The following is a 23090-nucleotide window of genomic DNA, read 5'->3' as shown; positions in this document are numbered from 1 at the left end:
GGAATATATCTTGGGGTCATATAATGTCGTTTGGAACCCTTTATGATCATTATTTGTTGTCATAAATGTTCGTTGTAGGCTTGAGTTAATGAAATCAGTGCAAATTGTAAACCGGTAAATTGGTTGTTAAAGGCAAACTGGATGGTTCCAATCATCTAATTGGACTCCCGGAGGGTATTAGGGACCATAGTAAACATTTCGGCAATTTTTATTTTCAAGCAAAAACAAATCTAAAAATACCAAAATTTAAGGTTAATATCCACGATTTTTGAAATTTTTTTGAAGGTTTTGAGACCCAGTGTCGAAAATCCTTGAGATTTTAGAGGATACATCTCGGGGTCATATAATGCTGTTTGGAACCATATATGATCATTATATGTTGTCATAAATGTTCGTGGTAAACTAGAGTTAATGAAATCGGTGCAAGTTATAGACCGGTGAATGGGCCGTTTAAAGGAAAATTGGATGGTTCCAACCATCCAATTGGACTCTCATAGGACATTAGGGACCATGGTAAACATTTCGGAAATTTTTATTTCCGGGTGAAAATAAGTTATAAAATTCCAAAATTGAAGGCTAATATCCACGTTTTTTGAGAAATTTTTGAGGTTTCGGGAACCGTTGTCGAAAAGATTAGAGATTTTATGGAATAATCTCGGGGACATATAATGTCGTTTGGAACCATTTATGATCATTATTTGTTGTCATAAATGTTCGTTGTAGGCTTGAGGTAATGAAATTGGTGTAAATTGTAAACTGGTAAATTGGTTTATTAAAGGAGAATTGGATGGTTCCGCCCACCCAATTGGACTACCGAAGGGTTTTGGGTACAATGATAAACATTTCGACAATTTTTTTTTCCGTGCGAAAAAAAGTCAAAAATTTTCAAAATTGAAATATCCATGCTTTTTTTTGGAAATTTCGAGGGTTTCTAAGCCCGAAGTCGAAAAGAAATGAGATTTTAGGTGATACATCTCCTGGTCATATAATGTCGTTTGGATCAATAATGATCATTATATGTTGTCATAATTGTTCGTGGTAGACTTGAGTTAATGGAACCGGTGCAAGTTGCAAACCGGTAAATTGGCCGTTTAAATGCAAATTGAAAGGTTCCACCCACCTAATTGGACTACCAAGGGTATTAGGAATCATGGTAAATATTTTGACAATTTTTATTTTCGGGCCAAAAAAAGTCAAAAAATTCCTAAATTAAAGGCTAATATCCATGTTTATTTAGAAATTTCGATAGTTTCGGGACCCGGTGTCGAAAAGAAATGAGATTTTAGGAGATACATCTCGAGGTCATATATTACCGTTTTTAACCAAATATGATCATTACATGTTGTCATAAATGTTCGTGGCAGGCTTGAGTTAATGAAATTGGTGCAAGTTGTAAACCGGAAAATTCACCAATTAAAGGCAAATTGGATTGTTTCACCCACCTAATTGGACTCCCGAAGGTATTAGGGACCATGGTAAACATTTCGGAAATTTTTATTTACAAGCGAAAAAAAAAGTCAAAAAATACCAAAATTTATGGTTAATTTATCAACGCTTTTTGAAAAAAAATTTGGAGGTTACGAGATCCGGTGTCGAAAATCCTTGAGATTTTGGGGGATACATCTCGGGGTCATATAATGCCGTTTGGAACAATAAATGATCATTATATGTTGTCATCAATGTTTGTGGTAAGTTAGAGTTAATGAAATCGGTGCAAGTAGTAAACCGGTAAATTGGTCGTTTAAAGGCAAAATGGATGTTTCCAACCATCCAATTGGACTCTCAGAGGGTATTAGGGACCATGGTAAACATTTCAACAATTTTTATTTCCGGGAGAAAATAAGTCAAAAAAATCTAAAATTGAAGGCTCATATCCACGTTTTTTTGAGAAATTTTAGAGGTTTCAGGAACCGGTGTCGAAAAGACTTGATATTATAGGGAATATATCTCGGGGTCATATAATGTTGTTTGGAACCATTTATGATCATTATTTGTAGTCATAAATATTCGTGGTAAGATAGAGTTAATGAAATCGGTGGAAGTTGTAAACCGGTAAATTGGTCGTTTAAAGGCAAATTGGATGGTTCTAATCATCCAATTGGACTCTTAGAGTGTATTAGGGACCATGGTAAACATTTCAGCAATTTTTATTTCCAGGCGAAAATAAGTCAAAAAATTCCAAAATTGAAGGCTAATATCCACGTTTTTTGAGAAATTTTAGACGTTTCGGGAACCGGTGTCGAAAATATTTGAGATTTTAGGGAATACATCTCAGAGTCATATAATGCAATTTAAAACCATATATGATCATTATATGTTGTCATAAATGTTCCCGGTAAGCTAGAGTTAATGAAATCGGTGTAAGTTGTAAATGGGTAAATTAGTCGTTTAAAGGAGAATGGGATGGTTCCAACCATCCAATTGGAATCTCAGAGGGTATTAGGAACTACATTAAACATTTCGGAAATTTTTATTTTCGGGCGAAAATAAGTCAAAAAATTCCAAAATTGAAGGTTAATATCCACGTTTTTTGAGAAATTTTGGAGGTTTCGGAAACCGGCGTCAAAAAGACTTGAGATTTTAGGAATTATATCTGGGGGTCATATAATTTCTTTTGGAACCATTTATGATCATTATTTGTTGTCATAAAAGTTCATTATTGTAGGCTTAAGTTAATGAAATCGGTGCAAATTGTAAACCGGTAAATTGGTTGATTAAAGGAGAATTGGATGGTTCTACTCACCCAATTGGACTCTTGGGAGATTTTAGGGACCATGGTAAAAATTTCAACAATTTTTATTTTCGTGCGAAAAAAGTTAAAAAATTTCAAAATTGAAATATCCATGCTTTTTTTTTTGGAAATTTCGAGAGTTTCGGGGCCCGAAGTCAAAAAGAAAGGAGATTTTAGGGGATATATCTCGGGGTCATATAATGTCGTTTGGAACAATAAATGATCATTATATGTTGTCATAAATGTTCGTGGTAAGCTAGAGTTAATGAAATTGGTGCAAGTAGTAAACCGGTAAATTGGCCGTTTAAAGGCAAAATGGATGGTTCCAACCATCCAATTGGACTCTCGGAGGGTATTAGGGACCATGGTAAACATTTCAGCAAATTTTATTTCCAGGCGAAAATTAGTCAAAAAATTCCAAAATTGAAGGCTAATATCCACGTTTTTTGAGAAATTTTGGAGGTTTCGGGAACCGGTGTCGAAAATCCTTGAGATTTTGGGGGATACATCTCAGGGTCATATAATGCCTTTTGGAACCATATATGATCAGTATATGTCTTCATAAATGTTTGTGGTAAGCTAGAGTTAATGAAATCGGTGCAAGTTGTAAACCGGTAAATTAACCGTTTAAAGGCAAATTGGATAATTCTAACCATCCAATTGGACTATCGGAGGGTATTAGGAACCATGGTAAACATTTCGGCAATTTTTATTTCCGGGCGAAAATTAGTCAAAACATTCCAAAATTGAAGGTTAATATCCACGTTTTTTGAGAAATTTTGGAGGTTTCGGAAACCTGTGTCGAAAAGACTTGAGATTTTAGGAATTATATCTCGGAGTTATATAATGTCTTTTGGAACCATTTATGATCATTATTTGTTGTCATAAATGTTCATTTTATGCTTTAGTTAATGAAATCGGTGCAAATTGTAAACCGGTAAATTGGTTGATTAAAGGAGAATTGGATGGTTCTACTCACCCAATTGGACTCCCGGGGGATTTTAGGGACCATGGTAAACATTTCAACAATTTTTATTTCCCTGCGAAAAAAGGTCAAAAAATTTCAAAATTGAAATATTCATTGCTTTTTTTTTTTTGGAAATTTCGAGAGTTTCGGGGCCCAAAGTTGAAAAGAAAGGAGATTTTAGGGGATACATCTCGAGGTCATATAATGTTGTTTGGAACAATAAATGATTATTTTATGTTGTCATAAATGTTCTTGGTAAGCTAGAGTTAATGAAATTGGTGCAAATAGTAAACCGATAAATTGGCCGTTTAAAGGCAAAATGGATGGTTCCAACCATCCAATTGGACTCTCGGAGGGTATTAGGGACCATGGTAAACATTTCAGTAAATTTTATTTCCAGGCGAAAATAAGTCAAAAATTCCAAAATTGAAGGCTAATATCCACGTTTTTTGAGAAATTTTGGAGGTTTTGGGAACCGGTGTCGAAAATCCTTGAGATTTTGGGGGATACATCTCAGGGTCATATAATGCCTTTTGAACCATATATGATCATTATATGTTGTCATAAATGTTTGTGGTAAGCTAGAGTTAATGAAATCGGTGCAAGTTGCAAACCGGTAAATTGGCCGTTTAAAGGCATATTGGATGGTTCTAACCATCCAATTGGACTATCGGAGGGTATTAGGAACCATGGTAAACATTTCGGCAATTTTTATTTCCGGGCGAAAATAAGTCAAAAAATTCCAAAATTGGAGGTTAATATCCACGTTTTTGAGAAATTTTGGAGGTTTCGGAAACCTGTGTCGAAAAGACTTGAGATTTTAGGAATTATATCTCGGAGTTATATAATGTCTTTTGGAACCATTTATGATCATTATTTGTTGTCATAAATGTTCATTTTATGCTTAAGTTAATTAAATCGGTGTAAATTATAAACCGGTAAATTGGTTGATTAAAGGAGAATTGGATGGTTCTACTCACCCAATTGGACTCCCGGGGGATTTTAGGGACCATGGTAAACATTTCAACAATTTTTATTTCCCAGCGAAAAAAGTCAAAAAATTTCAAAATTGAAATATCCATGCTTTTTTTTTTTTTTGAAATTTGGATGATTTCGGGGCCCAAAGTCGAAAAGAAATTCGTCGTTTAAAAGCAAATTGGATGGTTACACCCTGCTAATTGGACTGCCGGAGGGTTTTAGAGACAATGGTATCCAATCCCGCAATTTTTATTTACGGGCGAAAAAAGTCAAAAAATTCTAAAATTGAAGGCCAATAATCATGCTTTTTGAGAAATTTCGAAATTTTCGAGGTCCGGTGTCGAAAAGCATTTATTTTTTGGGGGGAATATATCTCGGGGTCATATAATAACGTTTGGATCCATATATGATCATTATATGTTGTCAAAAATGTTCGTGGTAATTAAGCTTGAGTTAAAGAATTCGGTGCAAGTTGTAAACCGGTAAATTGGTCGTTTAAAGGCAAATTGGATGGTTCCACCCACCCAATTGGACTCCCGGAGGGTATTAGGGACCATTGTAAACATTTCGGCAATTTTTGTTTCCGAGTGAAAAAAAGTAAAAAAAATCCGAAATTAAAGGCTAATATCCACGCTTTTTGAGAAATTTAGAGATTTCAGGTAGAGCTGTCAATTCGGTTAAACGGGTCGGCTTTGGGTCGGTTAGAGTTGGTCGGGTCAAATCGGGTCAGATCTATTCGAATTTATTCCATAACCTATGCGGGTTGGGTTTGGGATGGGTCATGCTTGAGTCGGGTCACGTCGGGTCATACTTTTTATCGGATTTGGGTCGGTTTTTGGTCGGGTTAATTACAGGTCGGGTGAACAATAGGTCAGGTTTAATTCGGATTTTCACGGGTTAATACGGGTTAGGGTAATTCTCGGGTTCGAGTCGGTTTCGGTTCAAGTCGATAATTTGCGGGTTAGAATCAAGTCAGGTCATTCTCGGGTTTGAGTAGGGTTCGGTTCAAGTCAATAATTTGCAGGTTTTAATCAGGTTGGGTCATTTTCAAGTTGGGTCATTCTCGGGTTCAAATCGGGTTCGATTCAAGTCAATAATTTGCGGGTTATAATCAAGTTGGGTCATTTTTAAGTCGGGTCATTCTCGGATTCAATTCGGGTTTTGTTCAAGTCAATAATTTGCAGGTTACAATCAAGTCGGATCATTTTCCAAGTCAGGTCATGTTTAGGTTCAACTAATTATAAATAGATAATTATCATTTTTATCAAACAAATTATTTACTTTGACTATAATATATAACAATATATGGCAATATACTAGGGAACTATAGTTAATAATTTAGGAAGATAATTATCTCCTTTGACCATACAAAAAATATATACTATATTTAACTCTTAAGTTTGAGGATAATGCTCCTTTGTTTTGTTGGCCTGGACCAACTTGGTTTGAAATCGGGTCAGGAACAACTTGGGCTGAATTTAGGTCAGATAATAGCAAATTGGTTGATTTCGAGTCAGGTTAGTAACATATCGGGTTGAATTTTTTGGTCGGGTTAGTAGTAGGTCTGATAAACTTTGGGTTAGGTCAATCATAAGTTGATTAGGGTTTGTAGCAGGTTGGGTTAAATTCGGGATAGGTTAAAAACTATTTGGGTTGAATTCATGTCAGGTTCATAACATGTCGTGTTAAATTCAGGTTCTGACGGGTTAAACGGGTTTGCATCAATTTGTTTGGTTCAGATCAATAATTTACAGTTTACATTTGGGTTAAGTCATTTTCAGGTTAGTTCATGTTTGAGTTTGAGTCCCACATACTAGTGACTCGAGTTGGTTTCAGGTCGGATCAGGTCAGGTTTGGGTCACCATTTTTTCGAGTTTAGATAGATCGGGTTTAAGTCTGTATTTCGAGTTGGGTCAACTTTTGACAACTCTAAGATCATAGCTTATTTTTCTCTGGTGTTAATCAACACCTAGTCTATGTATTTTAAAAAAGTTTGCAAATTAAATCATGACAATACATACATAATTGCCCGCCAAAGATCATAAGATAGTATAATACTCGTATGTTGTTTCATTTTATACAATACACATTGGTAATCATTTGGAGCAAAGTAAACATCATAAACACGTGTCCCTAATAAAAAAAAGCTCAACGATTCAAATTCAACCAGAAATAAAGTGTGCGAAAACCCTCCATAATAAAAGGCCAACAAATGACAACAACACTTCCCAAGTGTCCTAGAAATGGTTTCAGATGACTCAAGTCAAGAGCAAAGCAAATAGGCACTATTCTGTATCATGTAAGTGGCAGACTGGCCGCCGTTGTTCCCTATCATTTACCAGGTTACGCAATTAAATCCCTTTCAAGGCCTCCAACAATTCAACGAAACTACATAAATATAAAGCATATGCAGATGCACCAAGGGAGGATATCCCCACTAGAAAACTACCCCCAGTACACTTAAAAAACCACTATCGCCATCAGAAAGGAGCACATCGTCTCCATGTTGCTCGAACAGCATGTACACGACAACAAGCACTCAAGAATCTAGTATACTTACTGCACTTACCTGAACACAAAGGCCAGTTAGACTACTTGTACCAACTTAACCAAATGTTTATGTTGTTTTCACCTGTATTCTGTGGAAACTAATAACAGCACCAGGTAACAGGTATAAACCACAAGAAGTCATACGATCTCAGGAATACATGATACAATCACAAAAATAAATAACAAAGCACATCATCACAAATTCGCAGCATAGCCATGGTTAAACAAGAAAACTAGACAGTTTTTCACAAAAGTAAGGATAATTCATAATTTCAAATGCAAATCATAAAGCAGGCTAATCTGACCTTAAACAAAAATTCCTAAAAAAAAAAAAATCTGCCTACCAGACGCATATCCTAGTAGCAATAGATGCTTGTATCAAGCCCACAACACAACCCCCCAAATCCGAATAAATATTATAATGTAAAAAAGAAAAAAAAACCAACCCTTAGCGTCTCATCAATACCTAGCAGTACAACATCACCCCCTAAATTAACTCACTTGTTCGCAATTGGACGAGAATACCAACTTCTTCAAAGGATGAGATAAACAGATGTCCAGCAGATTAGCAACAGCAGCAAACTTCTTTTGAAGGCCTCCTACCCCCTGACATACTATATACTAGTTGTACAAAGATTAACATAGACATATCATCAGCCAAAATATTAGTAAGTTATTTTTAGAAAAATTTTAACACTAGAAAATCTAGAAGGAGATAGAAGGCTGATGATAGTATCAGTCAAATATCAATAGATCAACAAGAACAAAAAGGTTGTAACATCAGGACATTCATCAAGGATAATAATCACACACATATGAAGGTAAAATAAGAAAATGCCATCTAATATTAATAACTCGGTAGACTAGCCCCACAACAAATAAACAATTGAATAAAACCCTATACAAGTAATAGAAACCAGTCACAAAGTAACATATAATAACAGGCATGAAGGCAAACAAGGCACAGGATAAATTAGCAAATAACAATTTTTGATGTTCAACCACACTCAAAAGGCACAATGTGAGATCTCAAGGTCACCACAAACAAGTGAGATGTAAGGATCAGGAATAAAGATCAAGGAGAGTGAGTACAGCTTATTGATGGACTATATACTATGCACAACGTGCAAAAATCATGTAGTAGTTCATGGCCTAAAAAACTATCAACGATAACTGGAACATGTCAGTGTGTGTGCTCTTACATGTGTATACTGTATAACCATTGACTCAATCAAATGATTACCACTTGATATTTTAAAAGTATAATCAGATCATCAATGGGGGAAAATTTTAGAAATAGGTAGGTGATTGGCATAAGAAAATGACAAGGCAGAAAAAACAATCAATGCTCGTATTTCATCAATCATACCTACAAAATCTACATACCAGACAAAAGAACCCAACATAAAACATCTAGAATTTGAAGGTAAAGGCTCACTTTGACATCAAAAGAAAGCAATGAACACATATAACAATATCAACCATTGTATGTACACTTGTATTTGGTTCAGCTTGATACTATGTAAGGAAGGTGATTGGAGGATTACAAACTAGGACAGTTTATCTAGAACACCTATGGGGACTATGAGCCTATGACAATGAAATTAAGGCTATAAGAAAAACAGGCCACCTAAGTGACATATTACTAGAAACCATAAACAAAGAAAAGCCTTAGTTCTGTCACATCATGCTATGCCTACCAACAAAGATGAATTCACAAGGAAACAACATTCCAAGAGCACAATATATGCTATTACAGCAATATGACTCATAACACCCTCCTGCAAAATGAAAGCTACAAAGCCCTCAGAACTATTCAAGGTTAACCTGATAATTACAAAATCCGGATTCAATTTCCATACAAATACGAGACAACGTGCTGTTCCATACCCTTAATATGAACATTAAACGATGTAGTTCTTTACACATCCTCATTCTCCCTCTTATTGATGACTCTAATGTACCTTACCTATCCTTATAATACTTCTTTAAATCTCAAGTTTCTCAACCACAAAAGTCTATACCAAAACTATCACTGGTTGTCTATCCTAATAGTATATCTTCTCTAGGTACCACCAATACCCAGGGAATGATCAAACCTCAAAGGGTATAACTTATGTAGAGACTTCTACTAAAATTAATGAAGCACAACAATGGATTTATAACATAAACTGAGCTATCAATCTATCATAGTACATCTAGAGAGTTGTAGAATCAGACTAATTATCAATAACTAGAAGAAGAATTTATGAAGTCACAAAATTCATGAATCATCCAAAAAGCAGCAACATTCTCCCTTGCAGAATCCAAGCATACAACCACAAGGAATTGCTATTTAACCTGCCAATAACAGCTCAATAATTACATTAGCAATGTCATCTGGCATGTGAAAAAATCAATGGCTTGGGTAGATTTATAAATGTCAAGTAATCAAAAACCCCCCATAGGAGCCTTTTCCATCCTGCAGGAACAGCTACCTGATAGGGTATGAGAAGCTCTGAACATACCAGCAGTGAGCAGCATTGTCAACAAGAAAACTTCCACCACAGTGAGGAACACATGGTAATCACTTGAAAAAAAATTAGGATATTAAGAAAAAGTAAGAAGGTGAAATATTATAGTTGACAAAAAAAATACAAAACAGGATCAGCAAGTCTTATCCAGGTAACATATAGCTATCTTGACAGCAAAAATAATATCAAACAAAAATAGAAGCAGATCCATGAATGCCATGAAATCCCAGTACAGAGAAGTCCTGCATAAGAAAACGTAAAATAGATGAACTTCAGAATTGCTAGTGTAATAGAGGCTGGAGGAGCTCAACTTGTATCCCACATCTCTGCAAATGTCATAACAGTACAGCAAGGTTAAAGAGGTGAGTCCTAAACTTCCAACAAGTCATGGCAATATGTAAGAAATCAGGTTCACAACAGCTCCAAGAAACATGATGCCTGTCAAGAATATTACAACAATAACAATGACAAGGTTAGCAAACGAAAATATGGAAACAAGCCAAAAGATACAACAGCATGGATACATTCTATGAAAATAATTCCCACCAAGTTCATATGATACTAGAAAGAAGCGTATAGATCTACCAGAAGCAGAAAGGAATACCGACATTCAGACAGCAGAAGCTGAGAACTGCACACCAAACTTCATGACAAACCACAGTGAAGAATTGACAAGGATAAGATGTCAAAAAATAGATATAATAAAATTGAAAGGATTTATAAAACAAACTCGCAATCCTCTCTTCAACACTAACATCTTAACACCCAAGTCAAAGTTTCCTAAAATATTAGCCTAGTTCCTTCCACAATACTTAACAGATCAAATCCCTCAACCCTACTGTGATACTGTCTGTCTAGTCACTACACTTTTTTTTTTTTTTTTTTTTTTTTTTTTTTTTTTTTTTTTTTTTTTTTGTGTCTAGTCACTACACTTAAATTAGCATGAGTTTCATGACAAAACGAGGGCCTGTCCTCCAACTGCTCTCTCTAAAGAGCTTCGTCTCCTGTAATGGATGATGATAAAAAAAAAAATTGCTGTCCAACTGACATTGAAGAGTTAAAAACGATACTGTAATACTTCGGCTTGATTTCAGTTCACAGCATCTTAATTAAAAGACATAAATGTCAGCACAATGTAAATCTTCCAACACTCAATATTTACAAGGTATATGACAATGCTATATACAAATCTATCTTACTTTTTATAAATCCAAAGAAGCCGGGATATGTATTCAGCTAAAAAGCTATTGCAGAGAGTATTAGTTACAAGAAACAAATTCTATAGTTGTCAGCCCAATATAATAAAAGATAGCTAAGCAAAACATAATTGACTGTAAAGTGAGCAAAAAAAAAGATAAGTATCAATACCTCATTGCATTTAAGCAGTATGCCAAAACAAGAATTATTTCATCTCTGCCATGAACTTCTCATACTCCATATCTACTCCCTGGGTTGACTGTTCTGAAGCTGATACAGGTGGCGCTGGAGGATTTGAAGCCCATGGGACATTCTGCATGTTTTGTGGCTGATCAGCAGGAGGTGGGGGAGGAGGTGCTCCATAATAAGGTGCATAGCCATAAGAAGGCAAGTAGGCAGGTGGGGCAGGCGGTGCCAAAGTAGCTGCTGAACCATATACACTAGATGTAGGGGATTGACCAGATGCGCTACTCTGAGATTGCACACCAGGCGGGAAATTTTGGTGTGCATCACCAGGAGGTACAGTTTGTGTGGAAGTGTTACTAGGAACAGGCGGAGGAGGATACTGAACACCATAAGGAGGCACAGACTGATTCTGCATAGGAGGATAATAACTTGATCCAGGTGGTGGAGGGGGATAGGAAGCATAAGGAGGGGGAGGGACAGGTGGCCCCCAAGGAACAGGAGTACCGTAGCTCCCTGGAGCAGAGCTACCAAGAGGCCCACCAGATGTGAATTGCTGAGACGGATAAGCGCCTGGAGCTTGATTTGCAGCTGGATACGGTGGCATTGCTGGAGCAGCAGGAGGCTGGGGAGCGGTTGGTTGAGGAGGTTTCCCAGCAACTCTGACTGCAATAGTCCGTCCATCTAAACGATAGCCATTCATACCGTTAATGGCAGCATTAGCCTGTTCAACACTGGAATACTTCACAAAACCATACCCTTTACTTAACTGAGTAACACGGTCCTTTATAACCTTAGCCATCACAATCTCACCAAAAGGAGTAAATAGGCGTATCAAGCCATCGTCATCAAGAGTAGGTGGCAAGTAGCCAATATACAAGTTAGTATCATCATAATCTTTAGGTTTACTAGGATTAGAGCCCAAACCCGCATGTGCGCTACTGGAATTACTGCTACTCTGCCAAGGTGGATTGCTTCCAGCACCACCAGACCCAACAGGGGACGAAGAATCTTCAGCTTTGGCCAAAGAATCAGGGACTGTACCTCCTAACTCTGCCAAAAAGTTGCGGTACTCATCATCCATCTTCTTCCCAGTTGTCCCCTTAACGGGACAATCAATAGTTGGATGTCCACCATCACCACAAATTTTACACAGCACATCACTCTTAAAAGTTGAAGTTCTCGAAGGACAGGCATACTGTCGGTGACCAGGCTCACCACACAGCCTACAAAACTCTTCATCTCTAATAGTCCCATTCAAAGCAGCAAGCTCCCTTAGCTGCTGCCTCTTATGCTCATTAAGCACTTCATCTACCGGCTGCAACAGCTTCTCCACCATAGCAGCAGCAGCCTCTAGTGATTCAGGCGTATCAGCCTCAACCAAAACATGTAAATCCTCATTCTCCGAAGGATCAGGTTTCAAATTCTGCTTCTGTTGCAACCTCCCTTCTTTAACAGAACCCTTACCCCTAATCACAATTTTCGCCCCGGTCTCCTTCTCCATCCGTTTCTGAGTATTTCCTCTCGGCCCAATAATCAACCCAATGAAATTATAACCAGGAAACTCCTTCTGAGGAATATAAAGCTTCTTATGAAGCTTAGGAGGCCGGTAATCAGCCGGAGGCTTAAAAGCCGGGTTTTTCTTGATAATCTGCGATATAATCTCCTGTCTCTCTCTATTCAATTTCTCACGAGCACGATACTCCCTAGTATTAATCCTAATTCCCATGTTATCGTAAACCGGTTCAGGGGACGGGGATCTAGCCCCTTCAGGTCTATCATCTAAAGGCAATCCAGATTGCAATTTTCTACTAATTTCAAGAAGTCTACTATTAAGAGATTGAACTTCAGGGTCAAATTCAATACCTCCCATGAAATCAGGCAACTGAAACGCCGGCTTCGGCTCGTCATCCGCCCATCTCGATTTCCTCTTTCTTCCGGCACCATCTCCGGCAGCGGCAGCAGCAGCTCCATCATCCGAAGACGGCGGCGGGTCCCACCTACTCCGGCGCTTTCTACGGCTAGTCGTCTCCTCTTCGCCGCCGGATTGATCTCTGTCGGCCGTAGTAGTCCCACTTTGGGTTTTCGGCAAAGATTCACTCGCCCCATTTCCATTCTGGTGATTGTTGTTGTTATTATTCTGAAACTGCGAAGAATCTAGGGTTTGATGGTCAGATTGAGTCTGAGCTAGGGTTAGGGTTTGGTCGTTGAGTTCTTGGTAAGAAGCTAGGGTTTGGTGAGGAGGTTGAGAAGGGTAGGAATCTAAAGATTGGGGTAAAGATTCAGGGAGATTTTGAGCTTCCATTGATGAAGATTAATGGAGAATCGAAGAGATTGAGTTGAAAAAACCCAGAAAAAAAGAGGGAAAAGTGAAGAAGAAATGAGAGAAAGAAAGAGAGTTTGTTGGTTTGTTTGAAGTGAAAGTGTATGGAGTGTATTGAATTAAAGAATTTAGGGTTGGATTAAAAAACAGTTATCAACTTTAAGGCGGCATATCCAATTACTTTTGGGATATCCATATACTCCCTATCTTGCTTTGTGTTAATGTATTATACGGGTTAACAGGTACCCATAAGAACATAATAACATAGAATTAGTAAAAATAATTTTAATAAAAATAATTTCGGTTTTACAAAAATAATTGAAATGACATGATTTATTTTAATTTAATTTACAGTGTATTATTAGAATATTAAGTATTTTTACTAATACATGATTAAAGATATTGAGGAAAAAAGATAATTTTATCAATTATTATTATGGAATGAAGAGAGTAGTAGATAACGAAGAAGGCTTCAATTAGATCACAACTTCGGAAAAGTTTATCCAACCTGGTAGTGCTTTAAGGGGGGGGGGGGGGGGAGAAGGAGTAAAAAATCCTCGCAAACTAGTGTACTTAGAGGGATGATATCATGGTTTTTACCAATAGATTAAGTATTACTTGGTGTGTATTAGGAACTGGGTGCTTAGAGTTGGATTCACATGATTATAATTTAACCCATATATATTTCTATTATTTGAACTTTTTTTTTTTTAAGAAATTCTATTATTTGAACTTATGAGCAATAATACAATTCAAAGTTATTAGAGTTTATTTTCATTTTTCAACATAACATAACTTATTTGTGAGTGTGGATCAAGTCAAGACACTTGATTCTTGTGAAAGCAAGATAAATCAAATTCGAAATTTTATCTCTTATTCTCTCTCTCATAGTGTCATGCAAGTATATTTGTGTAAGACTTAATGACACAAATGGGATTCAGATTTTGGGATGTCAAGAACAAACTTGTACCTTTGCTGACTAAAAAAAAACCATGTATGAATGAAATTTTGTAAGGCAAAGGATAGGTCAAAGCTGATGAGTGTAAACTGAAAAGTAAAGGAAACTTCATGTCTTTGAACATTCAAAGTAACCTCTTCCTTCTTGATTTATGTGAGGTGTTTCAAGAAACTAACATGGTCTTAGGATTCAAAAGGTTTAAGTAAAAGCTAACCATTTCTCCATATTGTAACCAGGTAACAATGTTAATGGATAAAGAGAAATAAATTAGACAATCAAATAAACTAATGATAGAAATTACACATTACACTATCAATAAACAGAACAAAACTGCAAATCCAATCGCCGAGAACTATTGTTTTTAGGAGAAGGGGTGACTGGAGTAGTGTAATCACCCACAGTAACCTTTTTCTTTGACTGATGCAACAGCATCAAGTTTGTATTGCAAAAAATGTTAGGTTCTCCTTTCTTCTCCATTTTTCACGGTTGATCAGACTCGTCATTACTGACTTCTTTCAGGCATCTACTTCGAGGGCCTGAAGCAATGAGCAAATCAAAACTCTGAATATTACAAAACTCACATATCTTTCTCAGCCTCAGCTTGCCTTGCTCCCACGTTGAAGAACTCGCTGATGACTTCTAGGGGCATGCCCTTTGTTTCGGGTACCTTCATGTAAACAAAGAACCAAGAAATGGTGCAAACTATGGCATAGATGCCAAAGACTCCTGCAAGGCCTATAGAGGAGAGCAAACCAGGGAGAGAGTATGTGACAATGATGTCTCCAAACCAAAAGGTAAGAGAGCATATGGCAATGCAAATCCCACGGACTCTAGTAGGGAAGATTTCGGAGCATAGGATGTTGGGGATTGGACCAAATCCCATGACAAAGCAGCAGAAGTAGACAACGACACTAATAGTGGATAATGTTGCGTGTAAGACAGTTCCCATTTCGATAACATTGGAAAGAACTAGAACAATCAGTGATCCAATCAAGACGGGGAGTGTATTTAACAGAAGAAACCTGCATGGTGAAAAAACATGTTTATATACTACATATAAATCATGTGGCACATATTACAACAGAATAGAGTAATGAAGGTGTTAAAATCATGAAGTGGTGATGATGCAATTGTGCGAGCTTGTTACCTTCTTCCAGAGATATCCATCAACCTCATAGCAAGGCCTATGCTAGGAAGCATCAACAATGTTGTCAACCCACTAATCAGGAGGGAAGCGGAGTCTGAACCAATCCCCAATCTTGATAGGAGAACATCCACTCCTGCTTGTGAGAGAATCTGAGGGGTGTAGTAGAGAACTCCATTGATCCCAGAGAACTGAATTCAGAACAAAAAAAAAAACAAAATTTATGTCAGACAAATTACATAAGCAGGAGTACGAGGAAATAGTAAAGCCTACTGCCTACATTCCCTTTATCTATGCAGGAAAATATGATAACTGAAGATGAAACAGAATGGGGGAGGGGGGAGGTGAAACAGCCTAGGAAGTAAAATAATAACTACCAAGAAACAGACTGATCAGAAAATTCAAATCCTGGATACAAAAGAATTGAGTTTCTGAGTTGTTTTCAGTTTTAACAACTGTAAATTCAAATCCTAAACTTCAAAAAACCCTGTTTACCTGCTGAAGTATCTGCATTCCCATACCAACAATCAATGCTCGCTTAACTCCTGGTTCGAGAAGCTCCCTCCAGCTCTGCCCTTTAGTAGCAGCTGCTGAAGGCTGTACATTACCATCCTCAAGGGGAGAATCTCCCTTGAAATCTTTGATGTTGAGGGTAGACTGACTCACAAGACCAGCAGCCTGGATAAGCTGACCATCAAGAAGATCAGATGGAGGTAGTGAAACGACTGATCCACGCATAGATCCACGCATGGACCCACGCATAGACCCCATGCCAGCTTCTTGGTGAAGATAAACCCTTTTCAATTCGCCTGTTCCATCTTGTGCTTTCTTGTATGCAAGCTGCCAACCTCCACCGATACCTGTCAGGGAAGAATGTAAACATTAGGTTAGATATAACTCATATAAATAGTAACAGGAAGCACCATAAAAGGAATAGAAAAGAAAAAATTTCAGTCAGAAAAGAAAGGCGCAATACCCTCCAAGTCTCTCCGATTTAGGTAGAAGGTCACATAATTTTAACCTCACATTTCCCTTAAAATCTATCATACAATTATTTAGTTAAGGTAATAGTATGAGCAGTTTTCCTCAATTCCTTCCAAGCCCGAGAATTCAGATATATCAGGAGAGGGTAGAATTGCATGACGGTTACATAGCCATCATCAACATCTTTTTCAAAAAGATCTCTAAGAGTGGAAAGAACAAATTTTTCAAAGAATGCAGTAAAAACCAAAATTACATCACAGTACTGTTAATGTAAGAATTATTATCATTTGAATTGATACCTGTACTGTTGACTAGTTCACCACTTTGCATCAGCATGCTGCCATTTGATGGAGGAGCAACACCAGAGGCATGAGGTGAAAGTAATGGACTCCTCAGATTATCATCAGAGTCATCATGGCCAACATCAGAAGATGTATCCTCACCTCGGCTCTCAACCTCCCAATTTTCATCTCTAACATTATCATCAGCAGCAGTATTGAACATGCTCCCAAAGTTTGGGAATATTGCACTCCTCATGCTTCCTGTCTGGGGCAGCTTCTCGTGTACACTTCCAAACAAAGTGACGAGAGGATCCATCATGTTAGCCATACTTCCCTGGTTGGCCATGCTTCCATAACGAGAAACCATGCCAAGCGTGCTTTGTCCTGTGACTGGTTTGGCAATCCAAGATTGGCCATGCTCAGCACCGTATAGTTTGATTTGATCCTTATCTGTGGTGGCTTCCTCATCATTTGCTGGGCCCATCACATACTCTTCAATGGAAGTATCAACTCCAGTTCCAAGTCCTTCTATAAGCAGTGCCAACTCACCTACAAGATGATTGAATAGTACAAAATTAATATTAAGTAATCAGTTGGACAAAAAAGCATCAGTGTGTATTCTTAATTTTTTATACAACCACGAACAAAAAACATTGAATGTTAACAAATGATGCAAGCATAAAACATTATATGTCCCTGTACAACTGTACTAGCATTAAAGGTCTATAGATCACGTAAAATTCACTAGAGAACTTCTCACGTTTATGTTGAGTTGATGGCCACAATGAATTTGTAGTATCTGGTAATTACACTATATAAATGCTCTCAAATTGTATACACTCGGCCTTTTCTGTTTCTTCTCCCACATCATGTTAATTATTCAACAAAACAATAGATTTGACTAGTAGTTGACACTCAGCGCTACTAAGCAAAGTACACTATTGCTTCACTATGTGCCAGCAACAGAATGGCAGGGACTATGGTAGCAACAAAGCCCACATATATTAATTATAAATCAATGAGCACCTCCTATCAAGAAACTCCATAAAAACCTTACAAAATATGAACTCTTCAGATCACAGAATAAGGGATGCTACTGTCAGCATTGTTTAATAACTTAAAGACTTAGGGAAAAAACAGAATACTAACCAGTGACATCTTCTCTGCCGCGTAATTTTTGTAAGACTTTCTTAGCCTCATTCATCTTCCCTTTGCTGACCAACCACCTAGGAGACTCAGGCAAGTAAAATACCGTCAAGATAAAGTACAAAAGGGATGGAATTGATAATACACCGAGCATCAATCTCCAACTCGGTGCATCCATCAAAGACATGCCAAATACCATACAGTAAGACAAGAACATCCCTCCTGAACCAGTGAACTGTGGGAGGGTATTCAACTGTCCTCTGATCTCCGGGGGTGCAGTTTCTGATATATAGACTGGCACAAGAGTAACTGCTAAACCAACTCCAAATCCATCCAACAGCCTACCCAAGAGCAAGACATATACATTGGGAGACCATAGCATAACAACACCACCAAGACAGTACAACAATGATGAGACTATCAGCATAGGCCGGCGCCCAACTGAATCTGAAACGGGACCTGAGAACGTCGTGATAACTGTGGCTCCAATAAGAGACATGGCCACAATAAGCCCCTCCAATGTTGGTTGTGTTTCAAGGTTGAATTCCCTCTTGATGTATATTAGAGCCCCTACATTAACATCAAGCATAATCTCAACTCTCAAAATTCTAGGATTACTTTATTCCAATTTCGAAATCTAATACTATGATAAATCATATAAACACCCAACAAACTAATCTTCTCAATTGTCATTCAAATCAGCAAAAGAACTAAAAAGAGCAGAATTTGATTTACCTGCAATAGTTGCATTGTCCCACCCTTGCAACAAGTTGCCCATTGTAGCAGCTAATGCTGCAAATACTGCTCCTCTCATCTTGCTTGCTATAAATTGCACCCTATAACCTGAATCATTATTTCAGGTCAAAATCATGATTAAACACTGCTAAATCTTACTTTCAAAATCAAAGATCAAATCTTTCAATGAACTACCACAATATTTAACCTTAATTCAACATCGAATTCAAGAAAAATACCTAAATCTTCCTCCCATTACAAAATTTCATAATTCCAAATCAAACTTCATACATTATAGCAAATTTATACTATGTTCAAAACTTTTTTAGTGGAATAATACCAAAATTCAGAATTACACATATACCTAAACACATTGCAATAATAGCAATATTAATAGATCTAAAAGCCCATCAAAAAAGATCTAAAATTCAGAAGAAGGAAAAAAAAACGTACCTTTTTTGCAATGGGCAAATCAGCCCCCTCAAAAAATACAGGAAATAAAGCGGAATCTTTATTATTGCCAAAAGATATAATTTCAAATTTATACAAAAATTTTGCACCGACCCTTAATTATAATCATAAACCTAAAATAAAATAAAAAAGATTGAATACAGAAAGCCAAGATTTGTGATTTCAGATGCAGGAGAAGATTATGAAGACCGCCATTATTGATATCATAGATTGGCTTTTAGCTTGGTGATAGCTGGAATTAAAACTAAAAAAATATCATCCCCACAAAAGAATCTTCTCAAGAATCTTAGTAAAAACTACAAACAGTAATTAATTGACATGAAAAAAAGACAGAAAGTGAAAAAGGTGAGAATTGGGGTCGAATTACCAGTTCTTCAACAGGGTATATTCCCGCCAGATGTAAGACAGACAAGGTTTTAGAGGCGAAGAACGTGCATTTTTCAGTGCTCTGTTTCTCCGAGGATGATTTTTTATTATTAGAGTTAGTTAACTTTACAATGATTAACCATAGGGTTGGGTGTGTTCGGGTCGGATTTTAATATTTTATAGGGTGTTCTGTCCGTTTTTTAAATATTGCTTTAAAATTTTACTTCACTTTACTTTTTACTATGTATTTTTTTTTAAAGATGTACAGAGTGAATGTAAAATTGATAAATTGTATATGTGGGTGAGGATTATGTACAATTATTGATGATGAGGAGAAAAACAGAGAGCATATAAGGTTACAACTAAGAAAAATTTACTAATTAAAACATAGAGTACTTTTACCATAAGGGTCAATCTTTTGGTATCCCCTTTGTTCTCTTTGGCCAATGTTGGTTTTTATGCATAAAATTACAATTAAATGAAGTCATGCAGATGCATGTTAGATCGGCTCAATATAAAATTTTCGGGTATCTACTTTTTACAATCTATACTTATTGATAACTATAGTCAAGAATTATGTCTTAACATAGTATGTTGATACTTACTGTGATCTCGCAAGAGAGAAAGATTAATTCTTTTTTTGAGGCAAAGAAAGATTAATTCTACTACCTCCGTTACATATTATGTGCAACGATTAGACATTTTTCCTCTCTACTTTATATCAAATCGTTGCAAATAATATGTAATGGAGGTAGTATATTAAAAACAGTTAAATATTTCATATACTCCCTTCGTTTTTCTTAAGTGATGAATCTCAAGGAGGGTATATAATGATTCTAGAAGATGAAGCTTTAATCAAACTTTGACATGATTAAATATGTTATTTCTACCTTTATTGGAAAAGATATCTAACTTTGGTCATTTAATTGATAGTATAGCCTAAGACTAATGACTTGACTCACTTGACCCACCTTTTTTCTCCTTTTCTTATCACATGTTGATTACTTGATAGAAGTTGCCCCTACTCCTTATTATATGGAGCACCTTTTTGCATATGCTTTATCATTGAATACTCCTACTATTCAGAAGACATCCTTATAATTATACTCAGTGCATGTCTCCAATACCATATTTCATGTGAGTTAGATAAACTAATAAGGAATTTTCATGTGATGTATAGGTGAGAATTGGACAGTATGTAGTCCTTTTCGTAGTTAGATAAACATGCTTGTCAAGTAATAAGGGAAACCCACAAATTAGGTCATAAACCCAAGTGTATAGTGAACCGTGTTATATATGAAGAACACAAACAAATTATTAATCATGATGATAAGAAGAACAAGTTTTATAATATGTAATACAGTGTATATGTGTGAATTGAAAAATGTTGAAGTTAAAGTTCTAAGATTAAAAAAGAGGGGAAATATACATGAAAAAGAATAGTACTCAGTCCTTTGTTTGTTTTTAGTTGACATTCTTTGACTTACATGCGATTATAAGCAAATTCAATTTCACTTCTTATTTTATTGTATGATACGAAGTAATAATTAATACTAATGGGATTTTTTTTATCTATTGTAATAATTAATACTAATGGGATTTTTTTTTTTTTTTTTTTTTTTTATTTTTTATCTTTGCTTCTATAAATAATGGAACAATGTATTTCATGCTTCAACCATTACATTTCCACTTTGTAATAGAAATACTAGTGTGTAGCATCTTTCTTAGAGGTTGGTAAAATAACCATCTTTCTTATAAGAGGTTGGTTGTTTGAATTAGGTGACGTGGCATAATGATTTAGGTTGATTGAATAGTGATGATGTGGTATAATGAGAGATGGAGTAAGTGACGTGTCGTGGTTTACGTGGCACAAAGACATTGTTAGTAACGCCTTTTTTTTTGGTGTTCTACCCGGGTCACCCTTTGGGCTAATCCGGATTCGGGAATCAGTTCTGGGTGGTTAGGTTCCAGTCCCCTCCCAATTGTTGTTGCGGGGGATCGAACACTGGTCCTCCCTACCAAGTGTAGTCCCAATCACCACTACACCAACAGCCAATTGGTTGTTAGTAACGCCTTTTAATAGATTAGTATAGATTATAGAATTTTTTAATATGTTCCAACATAATAAATTAAATATACATGCTTGAATTTCAAAAGTTGTTTTAAATGCTTAAAGCATTATCAATATAAATAATTCATTCAGATTTCGTGGTATAACAGAAACTTAAAGGGAAGATCTAACCAACTTATGAGCTTCAAAGCTTACATACTCTCATATATCTTTTTTGCTTAGCTACTAGGTTATATTCCTATACTTCGTATAATAGAGATATTTTTATTCAAGTTAAGGAATGAATTAGATGAGTTAATAAATTACATTTGTTCGTGATTCATGATTATTATTTTCAATTTCATGATTTTTACAATTAGTTTTTTTAAATCAAAATGGATTCAAATCAAAATGCTCCCTCTATTTCATTTTGATATACTTCCTTACATTCACTTTTTTCTTGATTTTGCAAATACATTAAGTAGATTGTGAAGCATATGGGAATATATGAAAGAATATTAAAGGATATGGAAGATATGAATATAAAGAAAAAAAATCATATCCGAGTTTGATAGCGAAATCAACCCAACAAAAAAAAAAAAAAAAAAAAAAAAGAAAAAAAATCATATCCGAGTTTGATAGCGAAATCAACCCAACAAAAAAAAAAAAAAAAAAAAAAAAAAAGTAAAAAAGTAGAAGAAAAGATTTTGGCAATGAAGATTTTCACCAATTGTCATTTTGTATGTACATTTCTAGTAATAATTCATCAAAGATATCAAAGCTTTGGAGATTTTGCATAAAAAATTTATTGCATCGTCCAATTGGATCTTCTATTCTTATTCATATAATCATATACATGATTTATTCAATTATATATATAAGTAATGAGGTTAATTAGTGTATACAAAGTAATTAAAAAACACAAAATAAAACAAAACTAATTAAAAATAATAATGGGTTGGAGTTTTGAAGAGGATAAGGTATTTGAAAATGCCATAGCAGAATTGGGTCTTGAGAGCCAAAATTTGGCTCAAGAGATTGCCTTAAGAATGCCAGGAAAGACAATTGAGGAAATCCAAACACACATTGATGAATTGATGCATGATGTTATGATGATTGAAGCAGGTCTTTTAGATGAAGAGCTTGATGATATCTATGGTGATGATTCCTCATCATCGTCGATGTCCCATGATGCACCACCGCCGCCATGCCAAGGAGTTGTACCGGGGCAGAAAAGGAAGGGCGGCGGTGTTCGTTGGACTGAAGATGAACATGAGTGAGTGTTTTACTAATTGAATTAGTTTTCTGTCATGTTTTCTTCACCTTATTTTAGCTAACTAATATTTTAAAAACGATTTTACTAAGTTACAGTAGCTTTACACTTTTACTAGTGACCAATTAAAATTGTTATTACTTTTTCAAAAAATAGTAAAAAATAAAATAGTTATTAGTGATTTTTTGTCATATGCTATATAGTTACCAATTTAAAGTAATATAATAATTACTACGGAGT

The 23090-nt window shown here is 36.0% G+C and overlaps 2 protein-coding genes and 1 pseudogene across 4 annotated transcripts; 1 reads left to right on the top strand and 2 right to left on the bottom strand.

Annotated features, from left to right (window-relative positions):
- Positions 1-9815: 9815 nt before the first annotated feature.
- Positions 9816-13575, bottom strand: LOC145562675 (splicing factor-like protein 1 pseudogene; annotated as a pseudogene). The gene is made up of 2 exons (XR_014094430.1): positions 11108-13575; positions 9816-10177 (listed from the first exon to the last, which is right to left on the bottom strand). The product of XR_014094430.1 is annotated as a splicing factor-like protein 1 pseudogene (transcript).
- Positions 13576-14515: 940 nt separating this feature from the next.
- On the bottom strand, positions 14516-19663 carry LOC145562664 (monosaccharide-sensing protein 2-like). Of its 2 annotated transcripts, none has more exons than XM_081623033.1 (7): positions 19529-19663; positions 18691-18798; positions 17959-18525; positions 16828-17358; positions 16040-16404; positions 15548-15735; positions 14516-15422 (listed from the first exon to the last, which is right to left on the bottom strand). In XM_081623033.1, exons 2-7 carry the CDS (start codon positions 18767-18769, stop codon positions 14978-14980), a joined length of 2175 nt encoding a protein of 724 aa, XP_081479159.1. In that variant the 5' UTR covers positions 18770-18798; positions 19529-19663; the 3' UTR covers positions 14516-14977. The 2 variants fall into 2 exon arrangements, with proteins under 2 accessions (XP_081479159.1, XP_081479152.1); XM_081623026.1 differs by lacking the exon at positions 19529-19663 and adding an exon at positions 19144-19522.
- A 2867-nt stretch (positions 19664-22530) lies between these two features.
- Positions 22531-22857, top strand: LOC145638752 (protein RADIALIS-like 4). Its single transcript, XM_081689758.1, has one exon. The coding sequence runs from the start codon at positions 22531-22533 to the stop codon at positions 22855-22857; it is 327 nt and encodes a 108-aa protein (XP_081545884.1).
- Positions 22858-23090: the final 233 nt, after the last annotated feature.

This window comes from Chenopodium album, chromosome 1 (genome assembly GCF_948465745.1).
Source record: "Chenopodium album chromosome 1, dcCheAlbu1.1, whole genome shotgun sequence".
NCBI classification, from domain to species: domain Eukaryota; kingdom Viridiplantae; phylum Streptophyta; class Magnoliopsida; order Caryophyllales; family Amaranthaceae; genus Chenopodium; species Chenopodium album.
This window is presented reverse-complemented; position numbering and strand designations above follow the sequence as displayed.